General features: G+C 72.1%; 2 protein-coding genes across 2 annotated transcripts; both read right to left on the bottom strand.

Moving 5' to 3' along the window:
• Window positions 1–128: 128 nt before the first annotated feature.
• On the bottom strand, window positions 129–9,846 carry ARHGAP45 (Rho GTPase activating protein 45). Its single transcript, XM_062184880.1, has 23 exons — window positions 9,699–9,846; window positions 8,646–8,976; window positions 5,802–5,945; window positions 5,619–5,703; window positions 5,454–5,526; window positions 5,291–5,357; window positions 5,081–5,218; window positions 4,912–4,976; window positions 4,572–4,682; window positions 4,387–4,467; window positions 3,762–3,944; window positions 3,542–3,679; window positions 3,266–3,456; window positions 3,059–3,177; window positions 2,902–2,979; window positions 2,740–2,826; window positions 2,478–2,650; window positions 2,203–2,391; window positions 1,982–2,119; window positions 1,678–1,904; window positions 1,222–1,432; window positions 941–1,010; window positions 129–836 (listed from the first exon to the last, which is right to left on the bottom strand). The coding sequence occupies exons 1-23, from the start codon at window positions 9,786–9,788 to the stop codon at window positions 556–558; spliced, it is 3,270 nt and encodes a 1,089-aa protein (XP_062040864.1). The 5' UTR covers window positions 9,789–9,846; the 3' UTR covers window positions 129–555.
• An 827-nt stretch (window positions 9,847–10,673) lies between these two features.
• On the bottom strand, window positions 10,674–12,334 carry LOC133754389 (phospholipid-transporting ATPase ABCA7-like). The gene is made up of 6 exons (XM_062184863.1): window positions 12,227–12,334; window positions 11,658–11,792; window positions 11,480–11,583; window positions 11,299–11,391; window positions 10,975–11,215; window positions 10,674–10,871 (listed from the first exon to the last, which is right to left on the bottom strand). Exons 1-6 carry the CDS (start codon window positions 12,332–12,334, stop codon window positions 10,752–10,754), a joined length of 801 nt encoding a protein of 266 aa, XP_062040847.1. The 3' UTR covers window positions 10,674–10,751.
• Between the last annotated feature and the right edge of the window lie 535 nt (window positions 12,335–12,869).

Below are 12,869 nucleotides of genomic sequence, written 5' to 3' on the forward strand. Positions count from 1 at the left end.
CCTCAAGCCTTCAGAGCCCTGCACACCGGGGTGTACGGGGCCCCCACGGTCAGCCGCACGGGTGGGGGGTGTCCAGACGTGGTGAGGGCTGCACAGGGATGGGACCGTGCCTGGGAAGCTGCCTTTGAACTTTATTGTGAGTGAAATTCACAGCCGAGGCTGGGGGTCCCGGGCTCCTGTGCCTGAGCCCGGGGGCTGCCCTCCCACGCCTGCACCCGTGCCCCATCGGCCCCGCCCCGGGGAGGAAGCGCTGGCCACTGCCCTGAGTTGGCGCTGGTGACTGGCGGGCACCAGCCGCTCCTTGGGGAGCTCTGTCCATGGGGACCCTGAGCGTGTGGCCTCTGAGAAACGAGACGTGGGGCCCGGGGTCTCATAAGGGGCCTTGGCTCTGTGGAGATGGGGCCGCCCGACTCCTGGGAGACCCTCTGTCCAGGTTCCGTCCGCAGGGCCCCCACAGAGGACATGGCGACACTTTACTGTAAGCGAGTCGGTGTGCAAGGGGCCAGCGGCCCAGGCAGCACAGGAGCGGCAGAGGCCAGCGTGCCCCGGCCTGGCTCAGACCAGCTCCGGCTGCCTCTCCCAGGTGGCGTCCATGGCGAGGCACAGCTGGGGCCCCGCCGCGTTGTTGGACTGGTTGCTGTTGTGCGCTGAGAGCCGCCCACCCGGGCCGTCCCCATCCTCCCCGGCCCCCAGCTGCTCCTCACTGCCGCTGAGGGGGCCCCGGTCCTGCCCGTCGGGGAGGCCGAGGCCGTGCAGGGCACTGGCGTCCGACGAGGACAGGGGGTCGGAGGCCTCCTCCAGCTCCGAGTCGGAGTCGTTGGATGCAGGTCGGGATTCTGGAGGGAGGGAGCACGTCAGAGCCGGAGGGCCCACGGGCTCGGGGGTCAGGGCACTGTGCCACAGTGGGGGGTGGAGGAAGCACGTGGGGGGCCCCACTCACCCACGTCCCCGTCCTCGGCCGCCTCCCCTGCCTCCGGGTACGGGGCTGGCTGGCTGGGCGTGAGGTCCTGCTGGGGGAGGACGATGGTTCTGTTACAAACCAGCAGAATGCCAGGCCCACCCCTCCGGTGCCGCTGGCCCAAGGTCATGGCCAGGGCCTTGACCCCTCGGGCCCCACCTCTGGACCAGGCAGGCGGGGAGCCAGGCCGCGACGGGGGAGCCCCAGCCAGCTCCTGGCCCGACACCCCGCGGCTCCGCTGTTGGCCCGGTGCACGCCCTCACCTGACCCCCTGGCGCCCCCTCGGCCTCCTCCTCAAAGACCAGGCTGTAGTGGACGATGAGGGTCTCGACCACGCGGGCCTGATGGGGGTAGTCCACCAGGGAGGAGAGCGACACGGTGGCCGCCGTGGGCCTTGGCCGAAGCAGCGTCGGCCCAAACACGATGGCCAGGTTCCCCGGCGTCATCTTGTTGTCCTGCTCCACCATCACCACCCTGCGGGGGCGGGCGGGGGCGGGCGGGGGCGGGGCGTGAGCCAACTGGGGCTGAGTGGGCTGGGAGGGGGAAGGGAGGGGTGGGCGGGGCACGAGTGAGCTGGGACGGAGCGTGAGCTAGCTGGGGAGGGGGCGGAGCGTAAGCGGGGTGCGTGGGCGGGTCGTGAGCGAGCTGGGCGGGGGTGTGGGCGGGGCGTGGGCAGGCTCCCCCAGGCTCTGCCTGCCCGCAGCCCGCCCCGTGCTCACCTCCGCAGGTGCCGCAGCAGGTACTGCAGCGAGGCCCGGTTCTCGGGCGGCAGATCCCGCAGGAGCTCCCGCAGCCGGCCTGCCATGGCCACGGCCGCCGCCTGGCTCTCGGCCCCGTCCTGCCGGCCTCGGGCGGCCGCCTTGGCCTCCGCGTCTGCCTTGGCGCTCTCTTTGGCCAGCCCCACGAGCTCGTGGTACAGGCGGAAGGAGATGAGGGGCTCGGGCAGCTGCAAGCGACAGGCGAGGCCAGGGTGAGGCCCCCGCCGGGCGCCCCCGGTGCCAGCCGCCGCCCCGTGTCCCTCACCTGGCGCAGGTAGAGTTTGAGGACGTTGCTGATGTCGTGAGGCGACGCCTGCGACAGCTCCACCAGCTCCTTGCCGTTCTCGAAGGCCTGGCACAGCTTCTCCACCCGCGTCTTCACCCCGTTGACCCGGTAGATGCCCTGGGAGGGCGCGGGTCAGGCCCCACACGGCGCCGCCCCGCCCCGCCCCACCTCACTTGGTGCGCCCTGCCCTCCCCGCTCACCTTGGTGTGCAGCGCGCGCCGCTCGATCTCGCAGATGCACTTGGTGAGGACGAAGGGCACGCCGTCCGGGGCGCCGCGCGCCGCCGGCCCGAAGTCCTGGCCGAAGAGCTGCAGGCGGCCCTGGAGCTTCTTGTGGCCACATTGGATGGCCAGGGTCTCCAGGCACTTCTTGTGGCAGGCCAGGCAGCACTGCGGGAGGCAGGCGTGAGCCCCGCCCGGGGCGCGCCCTCACCCCCCCCCCCCACGCCCGCCCGGCCCTGGGCCGGGCCCCTCACCTCCTCGCACTCGGCGCCCTGGAAGTACACGTAGCTGTTGCACTCGCGACACTTGGCGGGCGAGCGGAGCTTGCGCAGCCGGTGCGTGCGGGCCGCCTTGGACAGCCCCATGTTGCGGAAGGGCCCGCTGGCCACGGCCACCGGCAGCTCGGGGGCCATGCCGTTGAGGTCAGCTGGCGGCGAGAGGGACGGCCGGCATCACCGGGGCGGCCAAGCGCCGCGGGCCCCGCCCACCCCCGCCGCCCCTGGGCAGCCGCCTCACCCTGCTCGAAGGCCGCCTCCTGGTCCACCAGCTCCTCGCTGGAGGACATGGTCCCCGAGGACGACGTCCGCGACAGCTCCGGGTCCCCTGAGCAAGAGGGGCCGTCAGACACGGGCGCCAGGGGCCCCACCCATCCCGCTCCTCGGCCAGGCGGCCCCGCACCTGAGCCAGGGCCGCAGTCCAGAATGCTCTCCGCGACCGAGGTGGGCCAGGACTTGTGCACCTGGTGGCCCCTCACACCTGCGGAGGGAGGGGCTTGGGGGAAGGGCCGAGCGGGGTGGGGAGGCCAGCACCACCCCCTGCCCGCCTCGGGGCTCACCTCTGTGCTCCTTGGCGCGTGACCCCTCACTGGGCCCAGCTTCCTCGGGGGGGCTGCCCGCGGCCCCCGCCGCATCCCCCGTGCTGAAGCTGCCCTTCCCGGCGGGTGTGACTGGAGACCTGGGGGTGGGGATGGGCACGGGTGTAGGCACCGAGGCTGGGCAGGGGGGCAGGGGGCAGGCGGGCGGGCTGGAGGCAGCGCCCCTACCAGGCGTGCGCCGGGACGTGCGGCTCGAAGTCGTAGCGCACGTCGGGCTCCTCGCCGCGCTGCAGCCGGCGCACGTGCGAGGCGTACTGCTGGCCGGGGTCGTACAGCTTGCTGCTCTCGCACAGCATCTGGAAGTGCACGGGCAGCGGCGCCGTCTGCATGTGCATGGTCTGGTAGTAGGAGATGGTGGCCTGCGGGCGGGGCCGGGCGTCAGGAGGCGGGGCCGCGGGGCGGGGCCCACCGCCGCCCACTGCCCACCGCGCCCGTGCCGCGCACCGACTTGATGGTCTGGTCGCTCTGCCGGATGAGCTCCTGCAGCTGGCGCAGAGCCGTCACCTTCGTGTCCTCCAACTCCTGCTTCTGCGTCTTCGCATCTGCCACGCACGTGCGGTACGTGGCCATGGCTTCCTCCGCCTGGGGGGGGGGGGCTCAGTGCTCACACGGCCAGGGGACGGCTGTCCCCGAGCGCTGGGGCCGCCCCGAGCCCCTGGCTCACCTTGTTCTTGGCCTCCTCCTCCAGCCGCCGCCGCTTGTCCAGGGCCTTGGAGGCCGTGCCGCCCACCCCGGCGGGCGCCTGGTCCTCCTCGGCCTTGGCCACCAGGAGGCGGGCCTTGTCGTGGTCCTCGCAGCGCTGGACGTAGCTCTGCTTGGCCTTGCGCAGGTTGGACTCCGCCTCTTGCTGGGGGCGTGGGAGCGAGGAGACCGATCTGCAGATGCGGGTCGGGGTCCTGCGCCCCCTCCCCCGTCCCAAGTGGGAAAAGAGGCCGGCAGGGTCCGGTGATGCCCGCTGCACTGTGCCCACTTCCCTTCCCACGGCCTGCACCCGCAGTGGCTGAGCAAAAGCAGGGAGAAGGCTTCAGAGGACCGGGTGCCCGGGTGGCGGCTGGAGGAGAGGCCCGCAGAGTCGGTGTGGAGTAACTCCATCACCGCCCGGGGCCGCGCTGTGCAGACCTGCGGCCGGGCGCACAGGGAAGTGGGGCTGGACACGGGGTCCCACTGCCCTCGGACCCTGCTGCATGCCTCGGCGCTGCCGCGTGCCCGCACAGCAGGGCCCCCAAGGAGCAAGCGCCTCTGAAATGGGGCCGTGCGCCCCAGGTCCCCTGCAGCCGAGGGGGCCGTACCAGCTTCCTCTGCGCGCGGTGCCAGCTCTCCTTGATCTCCTTCCTGCGTTTCTCGTGTTCCAGCCGCCGCAGGCTTAGGGGCTGGGGAGCAAGGCGGGGTCAGCGTGGACGGTCGCTGGGGCCGCGCCCGCGGTCAGCAGGGACAGACGCGGGGGGGGGGGCACTCCCTGCGGGGCGCCGCCCACCTGCATGAACGTCTGTGCCTGCAGGGTGCCCGCCGCCTGCACCAGGCCGTGGCCGAACTCCAGGTCTTGCTCCAGCGCCAGCGAGTAGATGGACAGGAGAGGCATGTGGGGCTGCAGCGGGCGGGCGGGTGGGCAGGTCACGGGGCTGCGGGGGCCCCTCCCGGCAGGGCCCCCACCTCCTGCACCAGGGGCTGCTCCCACCCCCAGCCCCCTCCCGGCAGGGCCCCCACCTCCTGCACCAGGGGCTGCTCCCACCGCCCAGCCCCCTCCCGGCAGGGCCCCCACCTCCTGCACCAGGGGCTGCTCCCACCGCCCAGCCCCCTCCCGGCAGGGCCCCCACCTCCTGCACCACAGTCTGTTTGCAGCTCTGTGCGATCTTCTGCAGGCCTTTGCCGAACTCCATCTCTGGGGGCGGGGGGCGGGGGGCGGGGGCGAGGTGAGGTGGGGAGGTGAGGGCGGGGTCTGGGCCTCCCTCCCTACCCCCCCCCCCGCAGGGGCCAGGCGCTCACCCAGCACCGTGCGCTTCTCTAGGTAGCCGATGAGGTCCTTCATGTACTTGGCCATGTGCTTGGCATACTGCAGGGCCGCGTCCACGCCACCTTCGCAGCGCTGCAGCAACAGGTCCACCTCCTCGGGGGCCAGGCCGCCTGCGCCGGGCAGGGGTGGTCAGCCCAGGCCCGCCGCCCCAGCCCCGCCCGCCCCCGCAGGACAAGACTCACCCTCCTCGCAGTCCTCAGAGCCGGCCGGGGCCCCCTCGCCCCCCTGGCTGTAGAGGTTCTCCATGGACTGCGTGCAGGAGGGAGGCACTGGTCAGACAGCTGTGCCCCTGGCCCCCAGGGCCTGCGAGGACCCCCGCGCCACCGTGTCCCGCCCGCCGCTCACCTGGCTGGGGTCCCCGGGGGGCACTGCCAGGAGGGTGCTGCTGTCCACTTCGCCCATGAGGAACTCGGACACACTGCGGGGCCGGGGTCAGCGCCAGGGGGTCAGCGCCAGGGGCACGCGCGCCCCCACCCCCGCCCCCGCCCACCCCACAGGCCCCGCCCTCACGTGCTGCTGAAAGACACGGCCAGGGTCTCCAGCGCCTTCTCGAACTCCTGCTTGTCTGACTCTTGGTTGCTCTCGTAGTGGAAGGCTGGGGGCAGAGGGAGGGCCGGCCGTGGGGTCCGCCCGGGGCAGGGACGGGGAGCAGCTGTGCCCGTCCGTCTCCCCCACCCCGTCCTGCCCGCTGACCTTTGACCCTGGCGATGAGGGTGCCGGCGGCTGTGAGCGTCTCCACCGTGTTCAGCAGGGGGTACTTGGAGATGACCTGGCGCATCACTCGCAGGGCCTCGCCCAGGCACTCGTGGGCCAGCGGCCGGCGGGCCTCCAGCAGGTCTGCAGGGCAGAGCCAGGAGTGAGGGGAGGAAGGTGTGGCCAGGCGACAGGTCAGGGCCTTGGGCACCAGGTCTTACAGAGTAGCACCTGTGGGCGGAGCGGGCATGCACCACAGCCCGGCCCCCACGCCCTCTGACCCCGGGGCTGAGGACCCTGCCCAGTGCCACCCCACTGCACACTGCTCACCCCAGGCCCCCTCCCAGAGCTCGTGGGGAGGGGGCAGTGTCCCGTGGCACAGTGTCCCCCTGCACCCACGTGGGAAGAAACTCCTGGCTCCTGGCTTTGCATCAGTCCAGCCCCTACCATCTGGGGAGTGAACCAGAGGATGGAAGACCTCACACTCTGTCTCTACCTCTCTCTCTAACTCTTTCAAATAAATAAATATTTAAAAAAAAAAAAAATTGGCCGGCGCCGTGGCTCAACAGGCTAATCCTCCGCCTTGCGGCGCCGGCACACCGGGTTCTAGTCCCGGTCGGGGCACCGATCCTGTCCCGGTTGCCCCTCTTCCAGGCCAGCTCTCTGCTGTGACCCGGGAGTGCAGTGGAGGATGGCCCAAGTGCTTGGGCCCTGCACCCCATGGGAGACCAGGAGAAGCACCTGGCTCCTGCCATCGGAACAGCGCGGTGCGCCGGCCGCAACGCGCTACCGCGGCGGCCATTAGAGGGTGAACCAACGGCAAAGGAAGACCTTTCTCTCTGTCTCTCTCTCTCACTGTCCACTCTGCCTGTCAAAAAAAAAAAAAAAAAAAAAAAAATCCCCAGAGGCAGCAGTGAAGGGCACCAGTTCGAGTCCTGGCTGCTCCACTTCCGATCCAGCTCTCTGCTATGGCCCAGATGCTTGGGCCCCTGCACCTGCATGGGAGACCCAGAAGAAGCTCCTGGCTCCTGGCTTCAGATCGGCACAGCTCCGGCCGTTGCAGACATTGGGGAGGGGGTCAGGGGATGGAAGCCCTCTCTGTAACTCTTTCAAATAAATAAAATAAAAATTAAAAAAAAAAGAGAGAGAAGAGCTTGGGTCCCTGCCAGCCACGTGGGTGACCCGGATGGAGGCCCCTGCCAGCCCGGCGCCCTGGGTGTTCACAGGTATTTGGGAGGTGAACCAGCAAATGGACCCCCCCCCCCGAGGTGCAGGCAGCACTGCGACCTCAGCATGAGTGCCGGGGGTCGTCCCTACCCCCCCCCCGCTCCCCTCCCAGCCTCCTGCTAACTCTAACCCTGGGAGGCTCCGGCACCCGGGTCCCTCCCTGCCTCCCACGCAGGAGCCCCCCCAGAGGGGGACTTGCGGGTGAAGTAGGTATGGGAGCTCTCCCTTACTCTGTCTTTCAAATAAATAAGAATATAGAACTTTTCTTAAAAATCTGGGGGAGCCCGCAGGGTGGGCTGGGGCCTCCCCTGCACCGGCCCCTGGCGACCCCCCCCCCCGGTGCCGGACACCGCTGACCCCCAGTGCCTGCCGCCCGGGGAGCCAAACGCATGCAGGCCGCCTGGCACCGCAGGGCCAGAGCCCGCGGGCTGCAGCAGAACTGAGAGCACGTGCCTGGGACTGGGGGCGGACCCCGCGCCCCCTCACCTCGGGGCTGTGCCGGGCGGCCCGGGCCCTCGTCCAGCAGCGTCCCACAGAGACACATGGCCCAGCCGGACTGAGCGTGCTGGCGTGCAGGATACGGAGAAGGGACTGATGGGGGGGTCCCTGGCGGCTGCTGCCCGACAAACTGCCTCCTACTGGTCCCGAGGCCCCGCCCCGCCGAGAGACCCTGCCCCGGCCGGAATCCTGTTCGCTGCAGCCAGCCGGGGTCCTTGGCTCCTCCCAAGCAGCTTAGAAGATGGGCACCAAGGCACCGCCTGATTCAAAGGTGGGGCGGGGCTTAGGACGTGCAGGTGAGGGACCTGCAGGGAGGCCCCCTGGACTCCCCTGCATCACCTGCGCGGGCGCCCCCTCCTGGGCAGACTGCGCCTTGCGCCTCCCTGGAGACGGCACCAGAGGTCTGGTCTCGCAGGTGCAGCGCCGCCGGGACCCCCGCCCCCGCCTGGCTCCTCCAGGGCCCGCCCCTTGCTCGGCCCCACAGGATCAGGCCCTCCAAGGAAGCGCCAGGATCGGAAAGGAACCAAGATTAGACGGCTTCCCCAGGAAGGCGGCCCCCACCCCGGGCCCAGATAACACCGGGCTCCCTGCCTCCGCAGACCACCACCCCATCCCCCCCCCCCCCCGGCCTGGTCAGCGCCCTGAGGCGCATCCTGGCCCCGCCCTTGCTGCCCGCTGGCCTAGGGGGCTTGGTGTCAGCAGAGGTGGGGGGGGGTGTGACGGCCCTGGCACCAAGGTTTCCGGGGGGAGCTGGCGCGGGAAGCCTGCTGTGCTGGGAGGGCCGTGCCCGCCCTGGAGGTGCCCGCCCGCTGCCAGGGACAAACAGGAAGCCGATCAAAATAACTCGGCAGGAAGCCGGGCTGTCAGCAGCGCGTGCAGGCGAAGAGGGAACTGCGCGGCTGACCCAGGCCTCCGACCACAGCGCCGCCCGCCTCCCCCATCTCCTGGGGCTCTCACTCGCCCTGCCCCTCCCTAACACCTGCCGTGGCTCCCTGGACCCCTGTGCCCAGCCCTCGCACCTGCTGCCCAACTGCGTCCACTCGTGCCTTCCTGTTTGCCACTGCGGCCCCCAGCGCCCCTGGCCACCTCCCCACGGGTCCCCGGGGGCCCGGCTCTCACCGTCACGCAGGACACAGTCCTTGAGCTGCTCCAGGCCCTCGGCGAAGCGGGCCACCTCGGCCAGCAGCAGGGAGATGTCCTCGCTGGCCTCGGGGCCAGGCCCCTCCGGGGGCGGCTCCCCAGGGCTGGCAGCACCCAGGGGGCTGCGGTGGCTCCGGCCCAGGGTCCAGGAGGTGGCCCCGGGCAGCGGGAAGCCGGCCGCGCTGGCATGGCGGCTCAGGCTGGTGGGCCGCTTCAGCGTGCCCATGGCCTTGGCGCTGGCAGCTGCGGCCGGCGGCTCCTGGATGGGTCCAGGGCCCGAGGCATCGGCTCCCTCCTTCCGGGTCAGCTCCTGGGAGGGGGAGGGGCAGGGGGCTGGTCAAGCAAGGGGGTGCTTGCAGCCTGGACACTGCCTCAGTTTCTCCATCAGCAAAGCGGGGCTTTTGGGGTCAGAGGCCAGAGGTCATAGGGCTGAGATTTGGTAGCGAGCCCCCCCCACCTGTTACCCAACATCCTCCGTTACAGCTTTCACAAACAACATCCCCGCCGAAACCACAGCCGGGGCGGGGCTGAGGGGGCCATGGGGTGGGGGTACCCCACTTCCTGGTGGGGGTGGGGAGGGCGGCCGCACAGGACTTTTCCGTAAAACACCTCCCACTGGCCGTCGTCCCAGGGTCCTCCTGACCACCCGTTCCACGTCCACTCCAGGCCTCCTAGGCCGACGCCCCCAGACCCCAGCACCGCGTGGATCCCACCACCCCACGCTACCTTCCAAACCTCCAGCCCCAACCACTTCGCCCCTTCCCCGGGGCCGGCAGAGGCCCTGTTCAGCAGAGCCGGAAGCCCAGCTCCCCCGACCCTGGACCACTCCCCACCCGCTCCGGCCCCTGGGATGGCGCCCCCACCCCATGCCCACCCTGCAGGCCCCTACCCTGAGCTGACGCCAAGGTCCGGGTCTCTCTGCCAAGGCCCCTGCAGTGCAGCCCTTCGAGGGCTGTAGCTGGCGTGGGCCCCCCGCCGGCCCAGCATGGTGCCTGGGGCGCCCCTGGCCCAAGCCCGGGAGGCGCGACTCACCCCCGACGGCTGCGGGCTGGGGCTTCCCGCCCGGTTCTTTTTGGAGATGGAGGGGGTTTTCATGAGCTCTCGCTTCTTCCTGGAGAACATGGCGGGACCGGGCCCCCCGGCGCGAAGGGGTCGGCGGCGGGGGGCGGGGGCGCTCCGCGCGGCGGCTGGGGCTCTGGCTGCCTGGGGACCACGTCGTGGAGGCCGCCCCCTCCCCAGCTGTCAGGCCCACGTGACGGGCCCGGCCCTCATTGGCGGGCCCTCCCCGGGCAGGAAAAGGCCTCGGGGCCGGCCGCAGACCCGGCCCCGCCCTCCGGCCTCAGCCTGCCGCTCTGCGGAGTGGGCGCGAGGGGGCCCCGCCCGCTGCGCTTCCGCTCCCGCTCGCAACGGGCCTGCACGGGCAGCCCAGCGGACACCGCCCCTCTTGGCGGCGTGCTCGCGGGCTCGGGCTTCAGGCCCTCGCAGGTGCGCCCACCTGCCCCTCCGACGTGGGTCACACCCGCCGCGGCCCCGCAGCTCACCCCGCACCCCACAGGGGAACAGGCGGCGCCCACCAGCGGGAGTGCGGACCCCAGCCGCCTCCTCCCCACTCTCCTTCCTCGCCCCGCACCCACTGACCTCAGCGGAGAAGGGCGGGGCTCCAAGACACGGAGCAGGGCCGCCCGGGCGCGCGCGCGGTGCCGAGCCTGTGCCGCCAGGCCCGGGGCAAGCGCGGGCCCAGCCGAGCAGCGCCTGGAGCATTGCCGCCGGCGGCTCCTGGCGCCGGGGCCGGTGCGGACGCCGGCTCCCCAGCTCCTCCGCTGCCCGCCGCTGACCGCACCCCACTCCGCACCCAGACGCGCACAGGTGCCGCCCCCAAGTACGGGCCCATGTGGGCACTCGGGGGCCCTCCGCGCAAGTGCCCACAGGTGGGGCGGGTCGGCCGCCTCGGGCGCGACCCTGGAGCCCACAGCCGCGTGTGGACACATACGCGCAGTACGGCTTTCTCTTTATTTCCCGAGCGCGGGCGCCTGGGCCCTCCACCCCGCCAGGTCCTCCCCGCCGCCTGTCCGCCGGCACGCAGGCTCAGAGCACGGTCTCCATCGTGCGGGGGTTGTCCAGGAACCTGCGGACGCGCGTGGGGCGCTGCGGGCCCGGCGCGGGGTCCTCCTCCTTGCCCTGATCCTGGGAGAAGCGCAGGAACACCTGGCGAGCGGGGAGGGGGCGCAGGAGGAGCGCTCAGCCCGCGGCCCGGCCCCCAGGCCCGCCCCACCCCCGCAGCTCCTGCCCGCTCCTGCGCTGCGGTCACCTCGTCCAGCGTGGTCTGGCTCACGGAGAAGTCCTCCACCCCGCACTGGGCGCCCCGCGCCGCCAGCTCTCCAAACACGCGCGCCAGGGCGCAGCGCTCCCCGGGCGGCAGCTGAAAGCGCAGGCGGCCCCCGTGCGCCTCGCGCAGCTGAGCCCCCGGGAACGCTGCCTCCACGAAGGCCGCCGCCTGCTCGTGTCGCTCCGCGGGCACCCGCAGGGTCAGCGTGTGTCCGGCCCCGAATCTGGCGGGGCCAGGGCCGGGGTTACCCACAAACCCCACCCACGCGAGACCACCTCCCTGCAGGCCCCCGGCCCGCGCACTCACCTGCCCTTGAGGTGCTGCGCGCTGCCCAGGCAGCGGAACCGCCCGTTCACCAGGATGGCCAGGCGCGTGCACAGGGCCTCGCACTCCTCCATGCTGTGGGCCGAACACGCCGACCTCCTGACTCGCCCTGCGCGTGCTCGCACACCCTGGGCCGGGCCCGCCCCCGAGCCCCGCGGCGTACCTGTGCGAGGTGAGCACCACGGAGCGGCCTCGGCGCACCACGGCCAGGAGGCTGTCCCAGAGGAAGCGGCGCGCGTGCGGGTCCATGCCGGTGGTGGGCTCGTCCTGGGGAGGGCACAGGCGCTGTGGCTCCGCCCCGCCCCCGCGGCGGCCCCGCCCCCGTGCCGCCCCCCACGCACCAGGAAGACCACGGCGGGGTCCCCGACGAGCGCCACGGCCGTCGCCAGCTTCCGCTTGTTGCCCCCGCTGTAGACACCTGCGGGTCTGTCCGCGTATGCGGGGAGCCCCAGGCGCGCCAGGCCCACTTGGGCAGCCTGCGGGGCGAGGACACCGTGAGCGGGTGGGGCCAGAGCTGGCTGGGGCGGGGCCAGAGCTGCCTGGGGCGGGGCCAGTGAGTGGGGCGGGGCCAGAGTGGGCATTGGGCGGGGCAGGAACTGGCAAGGGGTGGGGCAGAGCGGGCATGGGGCGTGGTCACATTGAGCAGGGCGGGGCCAGGGCTGGCATGGGGCAGGGCATGAGCTGGCACGGGGCAGGGCCTCAGTGAGCAGGGCGGAGCCAGAGTGGGCACGGGGCGGGGCCTCAGTAAGCAGGGCGGGGCCAGAGCAGGCACAGGGCGGAGCCAGAGCGGGCCCAGGGCGGGGCCCGAGCGGATGAGCGCGGTGCGGGGACAGGGCTAGGACCGCAGCAGTGAGGGTGCACCGGTGGCCCAGGGCGTTGCCCCCGGAAGTGCAGGGAGCTGGGTGCTGACCTGGGCGACCTGGGCCTCCGGAACGCCGCGCAGGCGCGCGAACAGCTCCAGGTGCTCGCGGCCGGTCAGCAGCTCGAAGATGGCGTCAGACTGCGGGCAGTAACCCATGCGGCGGTGCGCGGCCGCCGGCTCCCGGGCCACGCTGCGGAGTGGGGTCCGAGGCGCTCGGAGCACTGGCTAGGCCCCAGCCGTGCCCCGGGCACACACGGGGAGCTCGGGGACAGGGGTGTGGGGCAGCGAGCTCACCTGTGGCCGGCCAGCACGGCCTCGCCCCCGCTGGGCAGCGTGTCCCCGGTCAGCATACGAAACGTGGACGTCTTTCCAGCTCCGTTCACGCCCAGCAGCCCGAAGCACTGTGGGGAGGCCACAAGGGCGTGGAGCAGAGCCCGCGCCCTGAGATCCGGGCGGAGGCTCCCTGCTCACTGCAGTGGCCGGTGCCCCCCCAGGCCGCGCAGGCTGGGCTCGATCCGGCCTCCAGGGTGCGTGAGGGCCCCCTGCACTCACCTCCCCCGCAGGGACGCCCAGGCACAGCCGGTCAACCGCGGGCGCCCTCTGTCCGCGGTACACCTGGGAGGGGCGCAGGGCCTGAGAGAGGAGGCGGGGCCAGCCGGGGGCGGGGCCACGCGCTGCCGGCCACGCCTAC

This window comes from Lepus europaeus, unplaced genomic scaffold (genome assembly GCF_033115175.1).
Source record: "Lepus europaeus isolate LE1 unplaced genomic scaffold, mLepTim1.pri SCAFFOLD_105, whole genome shotgun sequence".
NCBI classification, from domain to species: Eukaryota; Metazoa; Chordata; class Mammalia; order Lagomorpha; family Leporidae; genus Lepus; species Lepus europaeus.